This window comes from Anomaloglossus baeobatrachus, chromosome 6 (assembly GCF_048569485.1).
Source record: "Anomaloglossus baeobatrachus isolate aAnoBae1 chromosome 6, aAnoBae1.hap1, whole genome shotgun sequence".
In the NCBI taxonomy this organism is placed as follows: domain Eukaryota; kingdom Metazoa; phylum Chordata; class Amphibia; order Anura; family Aromobatidae; genus Anomaloglossus; species Anomaloglossus baeobatrachus.
The window spans coordinates 536,129,107-536,144,883 of record NC_134358.1 but is presented as its reverse complement, the minus strand read 5'-3'; the positions used below and the strand labels follow the sequence as shown (position 1 = coordinate 536,144,883).

At 45.6% G+C, this 15,777-nt stretch overlaps 1 protein-coding gene across 1 annotated transcript in view; it reads left to right on the top strand.

Moving 5' to 3' along the window:
* The window catches only part of MALRD1 (MAM and LDL receptor class A domain containing 1), a 746,310-nt gene that overhangs the window by 408,010 nt on the left and 322,523 nt on the right, over nucleotides 1-15,777 (top strand). The window contains exons 23-24 of the mRNA XM_075315583.1: nucleotides 8,748-8,858; nucleotides 14,764-14,977. Of these exons, the coding sequence (XP_075171698.1) occupies nucleotides 8,748-8,858; nucleotides 14,764-14,977 (325 nt within the window). The remainder of the gene's footprint in view (nucleotides 1-8,747; nucleotides 8,859-14,763; nucleotides 14,978-15,777) is intronic.

The following is a 15,777-nucleotide window of genomic DNA, read 5'->3' as shown; positions in this document are numbered from 1 at the left end:
CCTCTTGAAGCTCATCAAGAGAATGCCAAGAGTGTGCAAAGTAGTAATGAAAGCAAAAGGTGGCTACTTTGAAGAACCTAGAATATAAGACATATTTTCAGTTGTTTCACACTTTTTAAGTATTTCATTCCACATGTTTTAATTCATAGTGTTGATGCCTTCAATGTGAATCTACAATTTTTAGTCATGAAAATAAAGAAAACTCTTTGAATGAAGAGGTGTGTCCAAACTTTTGGTCTGTACTGTATGTGTCTTATGATATATTTCTTTGGTAGTATAAAGAGTAGTGATGAGCGAGTACTAAAAAGCTCGGGTGCTCGAAGCTCGGGCCGAGCCTCCCAAGATACTCGTGTACTCGGCCCGAGCAACGAGCCCAATGTTATCCTATGGGAGACCCGAGTATTTTTGTGAAATGACCTCCCGGCAGCATGGAGAAACCCTAAAAATGGCACAAAAGTCTCAGAAGAGTGCTCAAATGACATGGCAACAGCATGGGGAAGACCCCTTGAAGCATTTATCACTCAAAAGTCACAGCTGTGAACAATTTTGTCCGCGTTTTACGCCATTTTTACGGACTCACCAGAAAACCTTCCAAAATGACCCCAAAATGATTTTTCATGGCGGAAATGTTAAGGGCACATACCCAATAGTGAGATAGATCTGGTGTATGTTACTTTTTGAGATTAATACATGAAAGATTTTAAGTGAAAACATTGTGTGGCACTCCGATGTCCCTGAGAAGAGACGTACATGAAGGCCTCTTGAGTCTAATGTGCCCATTTTGAGGAAGTGAGTCTTTGTAGTATTTTCCTTTGCCAGGGCAGTCCAAAATTGTGAGGTTCACCAATGCCCCTGCATACAGACGTGCATGAGGGCCTCAAAACATTAAGTGTCCATTGTCAGGAAGTGGGTGTATTATAGTATAGCCCTTAGGCAGGGCAGCCAAAAATTGGGAGGCTCCACATTGTCCCTGGATAGAGACGTGCATGATGGCCTTTAAACCTGAAGTGCCCATTGTAAGGAAGTGGGTCTATTTCAGTATAGCCCTTTGCCAGGGCAGCCAAAAATTGGGAGGCTCCACGTTGTCCCTGGGTAGAGACGTGCATGATGGCCTCAAAACATTAAGTGTCCATTTTAAGGAAGTGGGTGTATTTCAGTATAGCCCTTAGGCAGGGCAGCCAAAAATTGGGAGGCTCCACATTGTCCCTGGGTAGAGACGTGCATGAGGGCCTCAAAACATTAAGTGTCCATTTTAAGGAAGTGGGTGTATTTCAGTATAGCCCTTTGCCAGGGCAGCCAAAAATTGGGAGGCTCCACATTGTCCCTGGGTAGAGACGTGCATGATGGCCTCAAAACATTAAGTGTCCATTTTAAGGAAGTGGGTGTATTTCAGTATAGCCCTTAGGCAGGGCAGCCAAAAATTGGGAGGCTCCACATTGTCCCTGGGTAGAGACGTGCATGAGGGCCTCAAAACATTAAGTGTCCATTTTAAGGAAGTGGGTCTATTTCAGTATAGCCCTTAGGCAGGGCAGCCAAAAATTGGGAGGCTCCACATTGTCCCTGGGTAGAGACGTGCATGAGGGCCTCAAAACATTAAGTGTCCATTTTAAGGAAGTGGGTGTATTTCAGTATAGCCCTTAGGCAGGGCAGCCAAAAATTGGGAGGCTCCACGTTGTCCCTGGGTAGAGACGTGCATGAGGGCCTCAAAACATTGTTCCCATTGCAAAGGAGCGGATCTCCTGTCGTTGTAATGTCCATTCTGCAAAGAATGGGCGAAAAAATTTACCACTGGGGGTATACCTGAAACAAAGACCTAACTATTGTAACGGTCATCATGATGGCGCATGAGGAGAAGGAGGAGCAGTCCAGCGATTATCCAAAGTCGAGAAGTGTACCCATGGGTGAGTGGAGGTACATGGCAAACTTTAAATTCCGCTCTCATTTGCTGGTGGTGTGGTGAAGTCTGGCCCAATCCAACCCTTGTTCATCTTTATCAGAGTCAGCCTGTCAGCATTTTCAGTTGACAGGCGGGTGCGTTTATCTGTAATGATTCCACCTGCGGCACTAAAAACACGCTCTGACAAAACGCTAGCAGCAGGGCAGGCCAGGACTTCCAAGGCGTAGAGAGCCAATTCATGCCACGTGTCCAGCTTGGATACCCAATAATTGTAAGGCACAGAGGAATGTCGGAGTACAGTTGTTCGATCTGCAAGGTACTCCTTCAGCATCTGGGCAAACTTAGGATTTCTTGTGGCACTACCCCGCACCTCAGGGGCTGTGGTACGTGAGGGGCTGAGAAAACTGTCCCACATCTTAAAGACTGTTCCCCTACCTCTGGCGGATTGGACTTGTGCCTCTCTCGGCTGTACGCCTCGGTTGTCCACTGATTCCTGACCTATGCCGCTAGCGTTTTGTGAGGGGAATGCTTTGCCTACTTCCGTGAGTATGGCCTTCCGAAACTGCTGCATTTTGGTTGACCTCTCCTCCACGGGAATAAGAGACAAAAAGTTCTCCTTGTAGCGTGGGTCTAACAGTGTTACCAACCAGTAATGATTGTCGGCCAAGATGTTCTTAACGCGAGGGTCACGAGACAGGCAGCTTACCATAAAGTCAGCCATGTGCGCCAGACTCTTAACAGCCAGGACTTCAGTAGCCTGACCAACAAGATGACTGAACATGCTGTCCTCCTCCTCCTCCTCCTCCTCCTCCTCCTCATCTACCCTGTCCTCTGGCCAGCCACGCTGAATCGAGGATATGACTGGTGTGCATGTCATATCCTCAATTTGGCCGGAGAGTTGCTCCATGTCTTCATCCTCCTCCTCGTCATAGTCCTCCACTGCACGTTGTGATGAGACGAGGCTGGGCTGTGTGTTATCACCCACACCCACTACTGTTTCTTGCTGCAACTCATCGCGCTCCGCCTGCAATGCATCATGTTTGTTTTTCAGTAGAGACCGTTTTAGAAGGCAGAGTAGCGGTATGGTGACGCTAATAATGGCGTCATCACCACTCACCATCTTGGTGGAGTCCTCAAAGTTTTGGAGGATGGTACATAGGTCTGACATCCATCTCCACTCCTCAGGTGTTATGTGTGGAGTTTGACCCATTTCCCGACGGCTTAGGTGATGCAGGTACTCAACAACTGCCCTCTTCTGCTCACATATCCTGACCAACATGTGCAGAGTTGAATTCCAACGCGTGGGGACATCACACACCAGTCTGTGAGCCGGAAGATGCAAACGGCGCTGAAAGCCGGCAAGGCCGGCTGAAGCAGTAGGTGACTTTCGAAAATGTGCAGACAGGCGGCGAACTTTTACCAGCAGATCAGACAGCTCTGGGTATGACTTTATAAACCGCTGAACCACGAGGTTGAGCACATGGGCCACGCATGGAACATGTGTCAGCTGGCCTCGCCTCAAAGCCGCCACCAGGTTCCGGCCATTGTCACAAACGACCTTTCCTGGCTTTAGGTTCAGAGGTGTGAGCCAGTGATCTGCCTGCTGTTTCAGAGCTGTCCACAGCTCTTCTGCATTGTGGGGTTTGTCACCTATGCAGATTAGCTTCAGCACAGCCTGTTGCCGCTTCGCCGAGGCAGTGCTGCAGTGCTTCCAGCTTGTGACTGGTGTGGAGGGCACAGTGGATGAGGATGCGCAGGAGGAGGAGGAGGCTGAAGAGCATGACATTCCGGAGCTGTAGAGTGTGGGTGAAACACTGACTGAGGTAGGGCCTGCAAACCTTGGTGTGGGAAGGACGTGTTCCGTCCCTCGCTCAGACTGGGTCCCAGCTTCCACAATATTAACCCAGTGTGCCGTCAACGAGATGTAGCGGCCTTGCCCACAAGCACTTGTCCACGTGTCTGTGGTTAGGTGGACCTTGGGTGAAACAGCGTTGTTCAGGGCACGTGTGATGTTTTGTGACACGTGGTTATGCAACGCGGGGACGGCACACCGGGAGAAATAGTGGCGGCTGGGGACCGAGTAACGTGGGACAGCTGCCGCCATCAGGTCACGGAATGCTTCTGTCTCCACCAGCCTAAAAGGCAACATTTCCAGCGCAAGCAGTCGCGAAATGTTAGCATTTAGAACTGTGGCATGTGGGGTGTTGGCAGTGTATTTGCGCCTGCGTTCAAAGGTTTGCTGAATGGATAACTGAACGCTGCGCTGGGACAAGGACGTGCTTGATGATGGTGTTCTTTCTGCGTAGGCAACTGCAGGTGCAGGAGTGGAGGAGGCTTGTTGGCAGGCAGCATGGACAGAGGATTGGCTCGCATGCACAACCAGCGAAGACGTAGCAGTGACATCAGCAAGCACTGCTCCTCGACTCTGTTGTACTTCCCACAAAGTCGGGTGCTTGGCTGACATGTGCCTGATCATGCTGGTGGTGGTCAGGCTGCTAGTTTTGGTACCCCTGCTGATGCTGGCACGGCAGGTGTTGCAAATGGCCTTTTTTGAATCATCTGGATCCAACTTAAAAAACTGCCAGACTCGTGAAGACCTAACATTTGTACAGGCACCTTGTGTCGTCGTGTTGTTCCGGGGAACGGTTGCCTGACTTCTGCCTGGGGCCACCACCCTGCTTCTTACTGCCTGTTGTGATGCTACGCCTCCCTCCCCCTGTGCACTGCTGTCCTCGCTCTGCATATCCTCCTGCCAGGTTGGGTCAGTTACTGGATCATCCACCACGTCGTCTTCCTCTTCCGCACCCTGCTCCTCCTCCTGACTTGCTGACAATTGTGTCTCATCATCGTCCACCACTTGTTGAGACACGTTGCCAACTTCGTGAGAACGTGGCTGCTCAAATATTTGGCCATCTGTACAGACGATCTCCTCATGACCCACTTCAATATGAGCTGGCGAGAGGCCAGAATGTGTGAATGGAAACGTGAACAGCTCTTCCGAGTGTCCAAGTGTGGGATCATTAATGTCCGAGGAGGACGTGTACTCAGCCTGGTGGTAGGAAGGAGGATCAGGTTCAGAAATGTGCGGTGCAGTATCACGGCTACTGACACTTGACCGTGTGGAAGACAGAGTGTTTGTGGTGGTGCCAATCTGACTGGAAGCATTATCCGCTATCCAACTAACAACCTGTTGACACTGGTCTTGGTTCAAGAGCAGTGTACTGCTGCGGTCCCCAAGAATTTGGGACAGGACGTGCGAGCGACTAGATGTGGCCCTTTGTTGTGGCGAAATTAGAGCTTGCCCACGACCTCGGCCTCTGCCTGCACCACCATCACGTCCACTTCCTTGTTCCTTGCCAATGCCCTTGCGCATTTTGCAATGCTGTGCACTGCTGACGTGTATATTCACTACTTGTGCGTTATATCAAAGTTTCTGGAAATTGCACACAAGTGCACCTGTACGCTGCCACCGACAGGCACACACGTGCGGTTTTTAAATGCAAGCACGGACGCACTAAGAACCTAACACAGGTTTTAGGAGCAAAAATTAAGAACTCTGACACTATCAGCCACTGCTGACTGACGTGTATTATACACTACACTTGTACGTTATATAATAGTTTGGTAAAAACGCACACCAGTGCACCTGTACGCTGCCACCAACAGGCACACACGTGCGGTTTTAAAAACCAAGCACGGACGCAATAATAACCTAACACAGGTTTTAGGAGCAAAAATTAAGAACTCTGACACTATCAGCCACTGCTGACTGACGTGTATTATACACTACACTTGTGCGTTATATAATAGTTTGGTAAAAACGCACACCAGTGCACCTGTACGCTGCCACCAACAGGCACACACGTGCGGTTTTAAAAACCAAGCACGGACGCAATAATAACCTAACACAGGTTTTAGGAGCAAAAATTAAGAACTCTGACACTATCAGCCACTGCTGACTGACGTGTATTATACACTACACTTGTGCGTTATATAATAGTTTGGTAAAAACGCACACCAGTGCACCTGTACGCTGCCACCAACAGGCACACACGTGCGGTTTTAAAAACCAAGCACGGACGCAATAATAACCTAACACAGGTTTTAGGAGCAAAAATTAAGAACTCTGACACTATCAGCCACTGCTGACTGACGTGTATTATACACTACACTTGTGCGTTATATAATAGTTTGGTAAAAACGCACACCAGTGCACCTGTACGCTGCCACCAACAGGCACACACGTGCGGTTTTAAAAACCAAGCACGGACGCAATAATAACCTAACAGGTTTTTTTGGGGAGCGACAATTACAGTACAGACAAGTCAGACACTATCTGGACTGTTTTACACTGTGTACACCAGCCCCAGATATGAAGGCTGGTATACGGTCACCACTACCCTGCCTGCCTGCCTGCCTGTATACTGCTACAATAGTCCTGACAAGGACTCTTTTGGTCACTAGCCTGTATTCAGACCTGGCTATACCCTGCCTGTATATAGCAACAATAGTCCTGAGAAGGACTCTGCTACTGTACGCCGACCTGGCTATACCCTGCCTGCCTGTATACAACTAGAATAGTCCTGAGAAGGACTTTTGGTCACACTGTTTGCAGCCCTGCAACTGAAAAAGCTATAAAGGGCCGCAAAGCTTTCCCTGAATCAGCGACACTCTCCCTACACTCACTGTCAGAATAGCTGTGAGCAGAGCACAGCGCGCCGGCCTATATAAAGGCTCGGTGACGCTGTGCAGGCCGGCCAATCACTGCAATTCCACAACTAACAGGGCTGTGGCATTGCAGTGGTCTGCCAGCCAATCCCTGCATGAGGGCTGGCTCTCAAAAGAGCGCCAACATGCAGAAATGAAGACCACGAGTAAAGCACGAGTATCGCGAGATTACTCGGTCCCCGCCGAGCAGCCCGAGTACAGTGATACTCGTGCGAGTACCGAGTAGTGACAAGCATGCTCGCTCATCACTAATAAAGAGACATACTCCAGAGTGCTGCTAGTTAAGAACAACGGCCATATTGTATTACCCATGAGTGGTGGTAAAGTTTTACCATTAATCTAATCTTAGCTAATGTTTCCCATTGATAAAAACAAACACTGTTGGAATTTCTCTTTTTTTCCTTGGATGCTTATTTGATTCTTGGTAATAACAGCACAGCAATTTTTCCTGTGATGATAAGTGAGACCACATTGTTGCAGAGTCCTAGCCTAACTTTGTAGATTTCCCATTCAGGAATCTGTTGGATCACGTACCCTAACGCTGCGGATTTACCGCGGATTTGCCGCCTATTTACCGCGGATTTTCCGAAAATCTGCAGCAGCGGCACTTCCAAGCCATTTCAATGGCATTTTGGAAATGCTGTGTCCATGCTGCGGATTTTTCCGCGGCGGATTTGCCGCGGATTTTGATCCGGAAAAATTTGCAGCATGTCAATTATTGTTGCGGATTTTGGTGCGGATTTTGGGTATAGAATGGGGAAAGAAAAAAAAAAATCTGCATCAAAATCCGCGGCAAATCCGCGGTAATCCGCGGTAAATCCGCGCCAAATCCGCGGCAAAAATAAGGTGCGGATTTGCCGCGAATGTCGCGGATTTTCATGCAGAAAAATCCGCAGGTACATTCTACCGTGGACACATAGCCTTATAGAGTTGTTAAAGTGATAAGATGTCTACTTGGGCAAACATATGGCAGATGAGGGATAATAATGACAAATGTAGAATAATTCCCCGCTGCTGGAGTAATTCAATTACTGCATATACATTAGTGGAAGAATACTCGGGACTACAGAACAGGAGAAGGACTTGGGTATTCTGGTACAAGTAGGTTGAGCAGCAGCACTCAATGTCAGGCAGCAGCTGCAAAAGTAAACAAGATTCTAGGTTGTATAAAAAGAGAAATAAAGTGATTTGATCCCAACGTATTACTATCCCTCTATAAATCACTTGGGATTCCACATTTAGAGTATGGTCCCCCCAGTTTTCGGCTCCACATTTTTAAAAAGAATATTTGGAAGTTCAAGCTATGGAAGGTCTCACCTAAGATGAGAGGTTAGTACAGTTGGGCTTCTTTAGCTTGAAAGAAAATGTCTCAGATGCAACCTCATTTATATGTATAAATACATGTGTGGTCAATACAAAGGACTGGCACGTGACTTATTTCTTCCAAAGACAATACTAAGGACCAGGGGGCACTCACTGCGAGTGGAAGAAAAGCGATTCCGACAGCTAAATAGGAAAGGGTTCTTTACAGTTAGAGCAGTCAGACTGTGGAATGCCCTACCACAAGAGGTAGTAATGGCTGACACAGGCATTTTATAGAAAGGCTGCATACTTTTCTCACGACAAATATTGTGGATTATAAATTTATCTAGCCATAGAGAATATATACCTGGTCGAGAAAGGATGAGCGTGATGGACCTATGTCCTTTTTTTCAACCTAAATAACTATGTAAGAAGACATCAATCATCTCTACTATTCCGTGCTCAGAATACTAACACATCGCAGAGGCAAAATGCAATTTTTTTTAGACTGTTGATGTTTTTCAAAGATCGTAAAAAGACCTGGGACGTGGCAAACTCTTGTTTTTTGTTTTATTTTCTCACAAAATAGACAGATGGTCGTCTTTAGAAAATTCCACTTGAGAATAAAATCTCTGGATCTCATCAATGCCTGATATGCCTGATATGAATGTGCTTTATTTTATTTTAGAATTGGCTGTAAAGGTAAAAAATGCTGAAATGTAGTCTAGAATAATCTATATATTGTGTGAAGTTGTTATTCAAGATGCGTAGTTAGACATATACTAACAGTCTAATGATACTTGTTTCTTCGGCATTGCAGGTGCTTATTAGACTCGTCAATGTGACGTATGAAGTTTGGTTCCAAAGTGGGAAACAATTAGATAGATGGAGGAGAGCGGAGGTTTACTTGGGGACATTGTCTAATTTTCAGGTTTGTATATTTGTGTTACATTTTAAAGTGGCTTTCCAGTGTTGAATGATTGAAGTTCTGACCTTAGCACAAATCGTCAGCGTTTGATTGGTGGGGATTATTATTAAATTGTGTAGGCGGTTTATTGGATAACGAACCATTTACCTAAGGCCGCTTTCATATTGCGTTCCTATCCCCGTTCAGTGGTCTCATCGGGGCTTCCGTCTGAACCTCCCGCAAAACGTGTTTCGGATGTATGCGCTGACGGGGCCACTGACTATAATGGTGCAGATGGAGTCACCGTGTGCTCTGTCGTGCACCATTTTCGGGAATATACGCCTATTGAAGGTGGACACCCAGACGTAGTAAACTGGGTCTGGTTGTCTGCCTCCAGTAAATATATATCCCCAAAAATGGTGCACGACAGAGCGGACGGTGACGCTGTCTGAACCATTGTAGTCAGAGGCCCCGTTGGCGCAGATGTCCCAAACCCGTGTTTTGGGGGGGTTCGGATGGCAGCCCTGACGGGACCACTGAATGGGAAGAAGAACGCAGTGTGAAAGAGGCCTAATACAAATGCAGTGATGCAATGACTAGTCTGCTGTTGTAGATTTCAGCTTTCAGCAGAATCATCAACACTCATGGTGGGTAAATGAACTGTTTTTTACTTTTATCATCTTCATTTTTAACATGGGGGATTCAGATAAGAACTGACACAAACACACTAGACAGGTCCACATAATACAGTGAATAGAGGAAGTACACACATGTCAACAAGTTGTAACAATTAGTCTCTGTTCAACACAATCCCTCAAACATAAGCCTGCAGCTGTTGTATTCTCCAACAAGTGGCACTTCAGTAGGCCAACATGTCACTCCTCCTTCTACCCATGTAGCTGCCTGAATCATAGTATGATAAGTTATTGTACCTTTTCTAATAAGTGTCATGGCAGGGGAGAGAAACTATACCAGCCATATAGGACAACACACAAGGAGGGGGAAGGAATGACTTATAGCTAGGAAAAGGGGAAGTGGTGACCCCTGACTACAACCTGCAGCTTACCCTCGCTGCCCTCACCGACCCTATACAGGCTCCACAACTGTAGCCGAGCTGAAATATCCAGGCCCCTGTCTTACCCTGGCAAATGGGTCCTAAGTAAGGATGGAAGGTATGAGCGCAAAGTCAACACCACTGACACTAAAGTAAGACACAAGGCAACAATACAGAGGAAACACAACTGCAATCACCAGAGCCCTGGTAGATAGCAAAAGACAAACTTATTTAGCTACAGCAGCCACAGAAATCTGGAACAACAGAAGACGACCTCTCCAAAGCTCAGCAAGGAACAACTATAAACCGCACCCAAACCTCCGCAGGGTGAGGTTAATAAAGGAAGTCAGAGGCTGGCAACTGAGAGGAAAAACTGACAGTTTCCCAGGGTCATACAGTGCACAGCTGCAGAAACAGGGAACTGTCAAATAACAACACATGCCGCCAATCTCTGGAATTTTCTAGCACTCATTGCCACTGGATTGTCAACCAGCCGTGACAGCTCTGTGACAGGCCGTGACACATCCGTGACAATATGCTTAAAGTAGACACAGGGTAAAGAAGGATGGTATGTAGGTCCATTCAGCTGCAATTCCAATAGACAATTACCAAGATTGATTTTAAAGGGGTTGTCCAGCCACCTAAATATTTTCACAAGCTGAAATGATAAAATAATAAAAGAAAACATATTTATTTTATTAATTACTGACAGCTTCCATTATGAGTTTCCTGGATGCCCCATGGGTTTCTGATCTTTTTGCTTCAGCAATGACACACCAACTTGGAAATGTGACCACTGCAACCAATCATCAATGTGTCAGCACCACCGAGGTACCACTGCAGCCAGTGATTGGCTACAGTGTTCACTTGTTTATAACGACACATCATCAATGGAAGAGGAAGAACAGCAACCATGCGGGGCCTTGGTACCATTGAAATGGGGCTGGCAGGGAATCAGTAGGGTGTGTAGAGGTCAGCAATAGGAGATCTGAGGAATCCGACACCCAGCTGTTCTGCAACTCTGGCCAAAGTGTAGCAACCAATGCTGGAAGCAAAAGAATAGGAGCTGTGCTGCAGTATCAGGCAGAAGCCACTACACTTTGAATAGTGCTGTGCTTGTCACCAGAGCACAACAACAGTGATCTGTGGAAGGCACCAGGTGTTGGATTTCCACTCATTTACTATTGTTGACTTATCCTGTAGATAAGTCGTCAAATATCTATGCCTGGACAACCTCATTAAAGGGAATCTGTCAGCAGGTTTTTGATATGTAAGCTGAAGACAGCATGAAGTGAGGGTTAAAACATAGAATTCAGAAATGCCTGTCTTGTCAAAGTCTGATCTTATTGCTCGGACTACAATGTCATGCGCACAACAGTCCGGAACGGCACTACCACTCCCCTGATTGACACCTCACTATCAATGTGCAATCTCTATAGAGGGCCTGGTGTGGGCGAGGACAGCTTTTTCAGCTCGGCTGCATTGCTAAATCTAAAAATTCTGATTGTGCCAGAACAGCTGCACCCAGTAATCTAAGGGGTACTTTGCACACTGCGACATCGCTAGCCGATGCTAGCGATGCCGAGCGCAATAGTACCCGCCCCCATCGCACATGCGATATATTGTGATAGCTGCCGTAGCGAACATTATCGCTACGGCAGCTTCACACGCACTTACCTGCTTTGCGTCATCGCTCTGGCCGGCGTCCTGCCTCCTTCCTAAGGGGGCGTGTCGTGCGGCGTCACACGGCAGCCGTCCAATAGAAGCGGAGGGGCGGAGATGAGCGGGACGTAAATATCCCGCCCACCTCCTTCCTTCCGCATAGCCGGTAGAGGCAGGTAAGGAGATGTTCCTCGCTGTGTGCTGCTGCTGCCGCAGGAACGAGAAACAACATCGTATCTCCTATTGGTGCGACATTATGAAAATGTCCGACACTACACGGATCACCGATTTACGATGCTTTTGCGATCGTTTATCGGCGCATCTAGGCTTTACACATTGCGACGTCGTTGCCGACGCCGGATGTGCGTCACTTTTTTGACCCCGACGATATCGCAGTAGCGATGTCGCAACATGAAAAGTACACCTAAGTGATACATTGTTAGATTGAGAATCTTTTTGTCTACTTCATGCTGCTCTCAAATGAGGCAGCAAAAACCTGCTGACCGATTCCCTTTACCTCTTTTTTTGCATTTTGCACACAATGTCATGAGAAGAGCTCAACCTTTATTCGTCTCATCAATTCTGCATTAAGCTGTGGAAATCATTTTGTGATTTCTGATTGGGTTTGGTACAAAGAGCTGACAAATAAAGTATCCTGGAAACAGTTATTGCAATAGGAGCTTGATAATACATTTCCAATTCCGTTACCCTCACAATATTCCCCATGGATTTTAATAGAGCGTCTAATTTACTAGATTGAAGCTGAAACATAGCGCCATAAACAATGTCATCGGCAAGGTAATTAATTGGACATACCATATGTTCAACATTGTGTCTCCTAGTCAAATAATTAAACCGATATGTATATGCGTTTGGATATCATGTTTAGCTTACAGTTGGTCTTGAGAGGATAGTCTATCAAATGTTAAATAGGAGATTGCCACTTGCCTAAGTAATGAAGCAATCTGTGACAAGAGCAGATATTTTTAGCATGACATTTTGTTATTGGCTCAGTTTAGAATAGTTAGACAACATTAGCAAATACCAGGATAATAAAAGCTTAGCTAGCAAAACACTGTGCCATTCAGAAAAAGGGGCCTTTGGGCACTCTCGGGGACTTAGGTGTGACCGGTACCCTTGCTTCTCCGATGGCTACACAAAAATGTTGTTCACTCGAAGGCTTTTACACTATGTGATGGGGTATTGTTAGGATATACCATGACAAAATAAAGAGGTTGTCCACTACTTGAACATTGATATCCTTAGGATACGTCATCAATGTCTGATTGGCCGAGGTCTGACACTTGGCACCCGTGCCAATCAACTGTTTCGGTGCCGGCGATGGGAGCAGGAGGCCGGAAATTCTCAGTTCCTGGAGCTGTCCCGTCTTCTGAACTTGCGCATCCACCTCCTAATCAGATCGGTACCTGGCACTGACCGCTATCAGAAAATGTGACAGATCCGGAACTGAGCCTTTCCTACTGCCGCAACTGGCATCGAGAGCAGCTGATCGGCAGGGATCCCGGATGTTGGATCCCGGCTGATCAGAAATTGATGACCTATCCTAAATAGTGGACAACCCCTTTAATTATGGTAAAGGTCTCATTGAGTAGAAACACTCAACAATTGCTAAAATTGGTGTGTTGCGGCACTCAATATAGCATTGCATCTAACCTGCAGAGTGCAACTTACATTATGTTCATTATGTTGCTCTCAGATTTAGCCCCAAAAACCTGGTGACAGATTCCCTTTAACCATCTGTTGATCTCCCTTTACCCCTTTTCTCTTGTATCCATGGAGGTCCTTGTAGTCAGACCCCACCAATCAGCATGTGATGGGATATCCATGGCAGATGCTATAAATATAAGCTGGCCAAAGGTGCAGAGGAAAATTTGTCTTATGATTATAGCCAGAATTTTGGCACATTTTATGTTTCGTTTTTAGACACAAAATGTCACAGGCCATTTTTTAAGCATTTTCCACCAAATCTATGTTTTTCTATATTAATCTTAACAAAAGAGAAATTTCTCACATTTTCATAGTTTTAGCTCTTTTTATGACATGGAACAAAAATGTGTCACAAAGGCAATGTGTGAACAAGCCCTAACATCTAAAATTGCAACAAATTAACATTTTGCTGAATTCTTTTGAGGAATGGGAAGGGGTTAAAATATTAAAAAATGCCAATGCAGCTCCCCGCCCGATCCTGTGTTTGTTTGGTCTGATTGGTCTGAGCATCTTTGTTCGTTGGATCGTCCTCAGTCTGGTTCTTCCATTTTTGACAAGGCCTCATGGTGATGCAGGATTGTGTGGGAAGGAGCAAGTTTAGTTCCAGGGAAGATGATTGAGTACATTCTTTTATTATTATTTTTTGGGGAAATAACACTGTGGAACAGAGAAGCGCAATTGGATTTTACCTGGTAGGGAATCAATAGACAGAAATTAGGCGCACTCACCTATTGCGGTTGTGACAGTCACAACCCCTATACAACACATGTAGAGATGGTAACAGCCGCAGCCCCGAAAATGGACATAGAAATCGATAGAAATAGAAATCGGGTATATGCTGCGCTATCACCAGGGATTCATATGTTAATATAATTCATTTATTTTTCGTACAGGTCGACACATTTCAGAGACATCCGTCTCCTTCATCAGGACATCAAAGGAACGATATCATTGATATTGTTCCATTGATGTCGTGATAAAGGAGACTGATGTCTCTGAAACGCGTCGACCTGTATGAAAAATAAAGGAATTATATTAACATATGAATCCCTGGTGATAGAAGATGAAATCGGGTATACGCCACGCTATCGATTTCTATTATTATTTTTTTTAAATTCCTTACTGGCTTTCCATATAGTATGCTTGGGATCTGGGGAGACCCAAGAGCATAGCAAACCACTCAAGTTTTATTCAGGTCACATCGAATATGCTCAAACAAATTTTAGGAGATTGGCTCTACCCAACACATCAGTGCAAACCAACGACATTGGGTTCTGTTAGTGCTTCGTCATCCTGCGGAGGCGCTGTAGGAAAATGAAACACTTGCTGCTGGATTCCTCCAAAAAGTTGATGAGTGTCCCAGAAGAAAGACACTCGGTGAAGTTATTTCTTCATTTATGCCATATAAGTGAACAAGTAAAAGTTGACGACCTCCTAATGTACGTTACATCCTGCAATATTTTCACGTTAATATTTATTTTGTAGATTGTCCTCCGGGCTAAGCGTGGTGTCAGTTACGTAGGAGACGTCAGTGTGGATGATATTTCTTTCGAGGACTGTTCACCAGTGGTGGTGGAGGACAAGCAATGTACATCCGAGGAGTTCAGGTGCTCCAATAAATACTGCATTCCCAAGAATAACATGTGTGACTTCGTGAATGACTGCTCCGATAACTCTGACGAGGACCCGTACCTGTGCAGTAAGTGATTCTACAAAGTTAGCAACTAATGACGATAATTTATTTCACTACTTATTATGTTTGCATTTTTATTTAGATTTTTATACATTTTATCACAGACCACTAAAGCACACTATACAAAGTGCAATATTACCCTAAATTACTACTATACAAGGCCAAAATAATGACACTACACAATGTCCACTACTCAGTGACCTCACCGCAGGGGAACATATTGAACTCAATGCGAGATTACCGGATTAGGCTATGTGAACACGTTAACCATTTGGTTGCAGACATTTCTGCACCAAATCTGCATCTCCTGGCAAAAGAATGCCCCAAAACCGCGATGTGGTATTGACTCACTTCTGGTGCGTTTTTCTACCAGAAGATGCAGATTTGGTGCAGAATATGCATAAGAGTGAATTCGGACCCAGAAGCAGTGTGACAGCTGTGTGGGAGACTCGGTAAATATAAATGTCCTGCTCTATTCCCCATTTTGCTTCATTTTAACTTTTTTTTGTTTTTATTTTATCCGGGTGGCCGAACCAAAACAGTAACATGGACTTCCCTCAGAAGCTGTCTATACACTATATGATGGTCCCTACAGCCCTTTATATACTGTATTTTGGCCCCCACAACCTCTTATATACTGAACTTTGGCCCATGCACCTTATATACTCTTTAATGGCCCCCACAGCATCTTATATCCTGTAATATGGCCCTCCCAGCCTCTTATATACTTTATTATGACCCACACGTCTCACTTATATATAGTATGATGGCCCTTTTAACCTTGTATACTGTATTATGTCCCCACG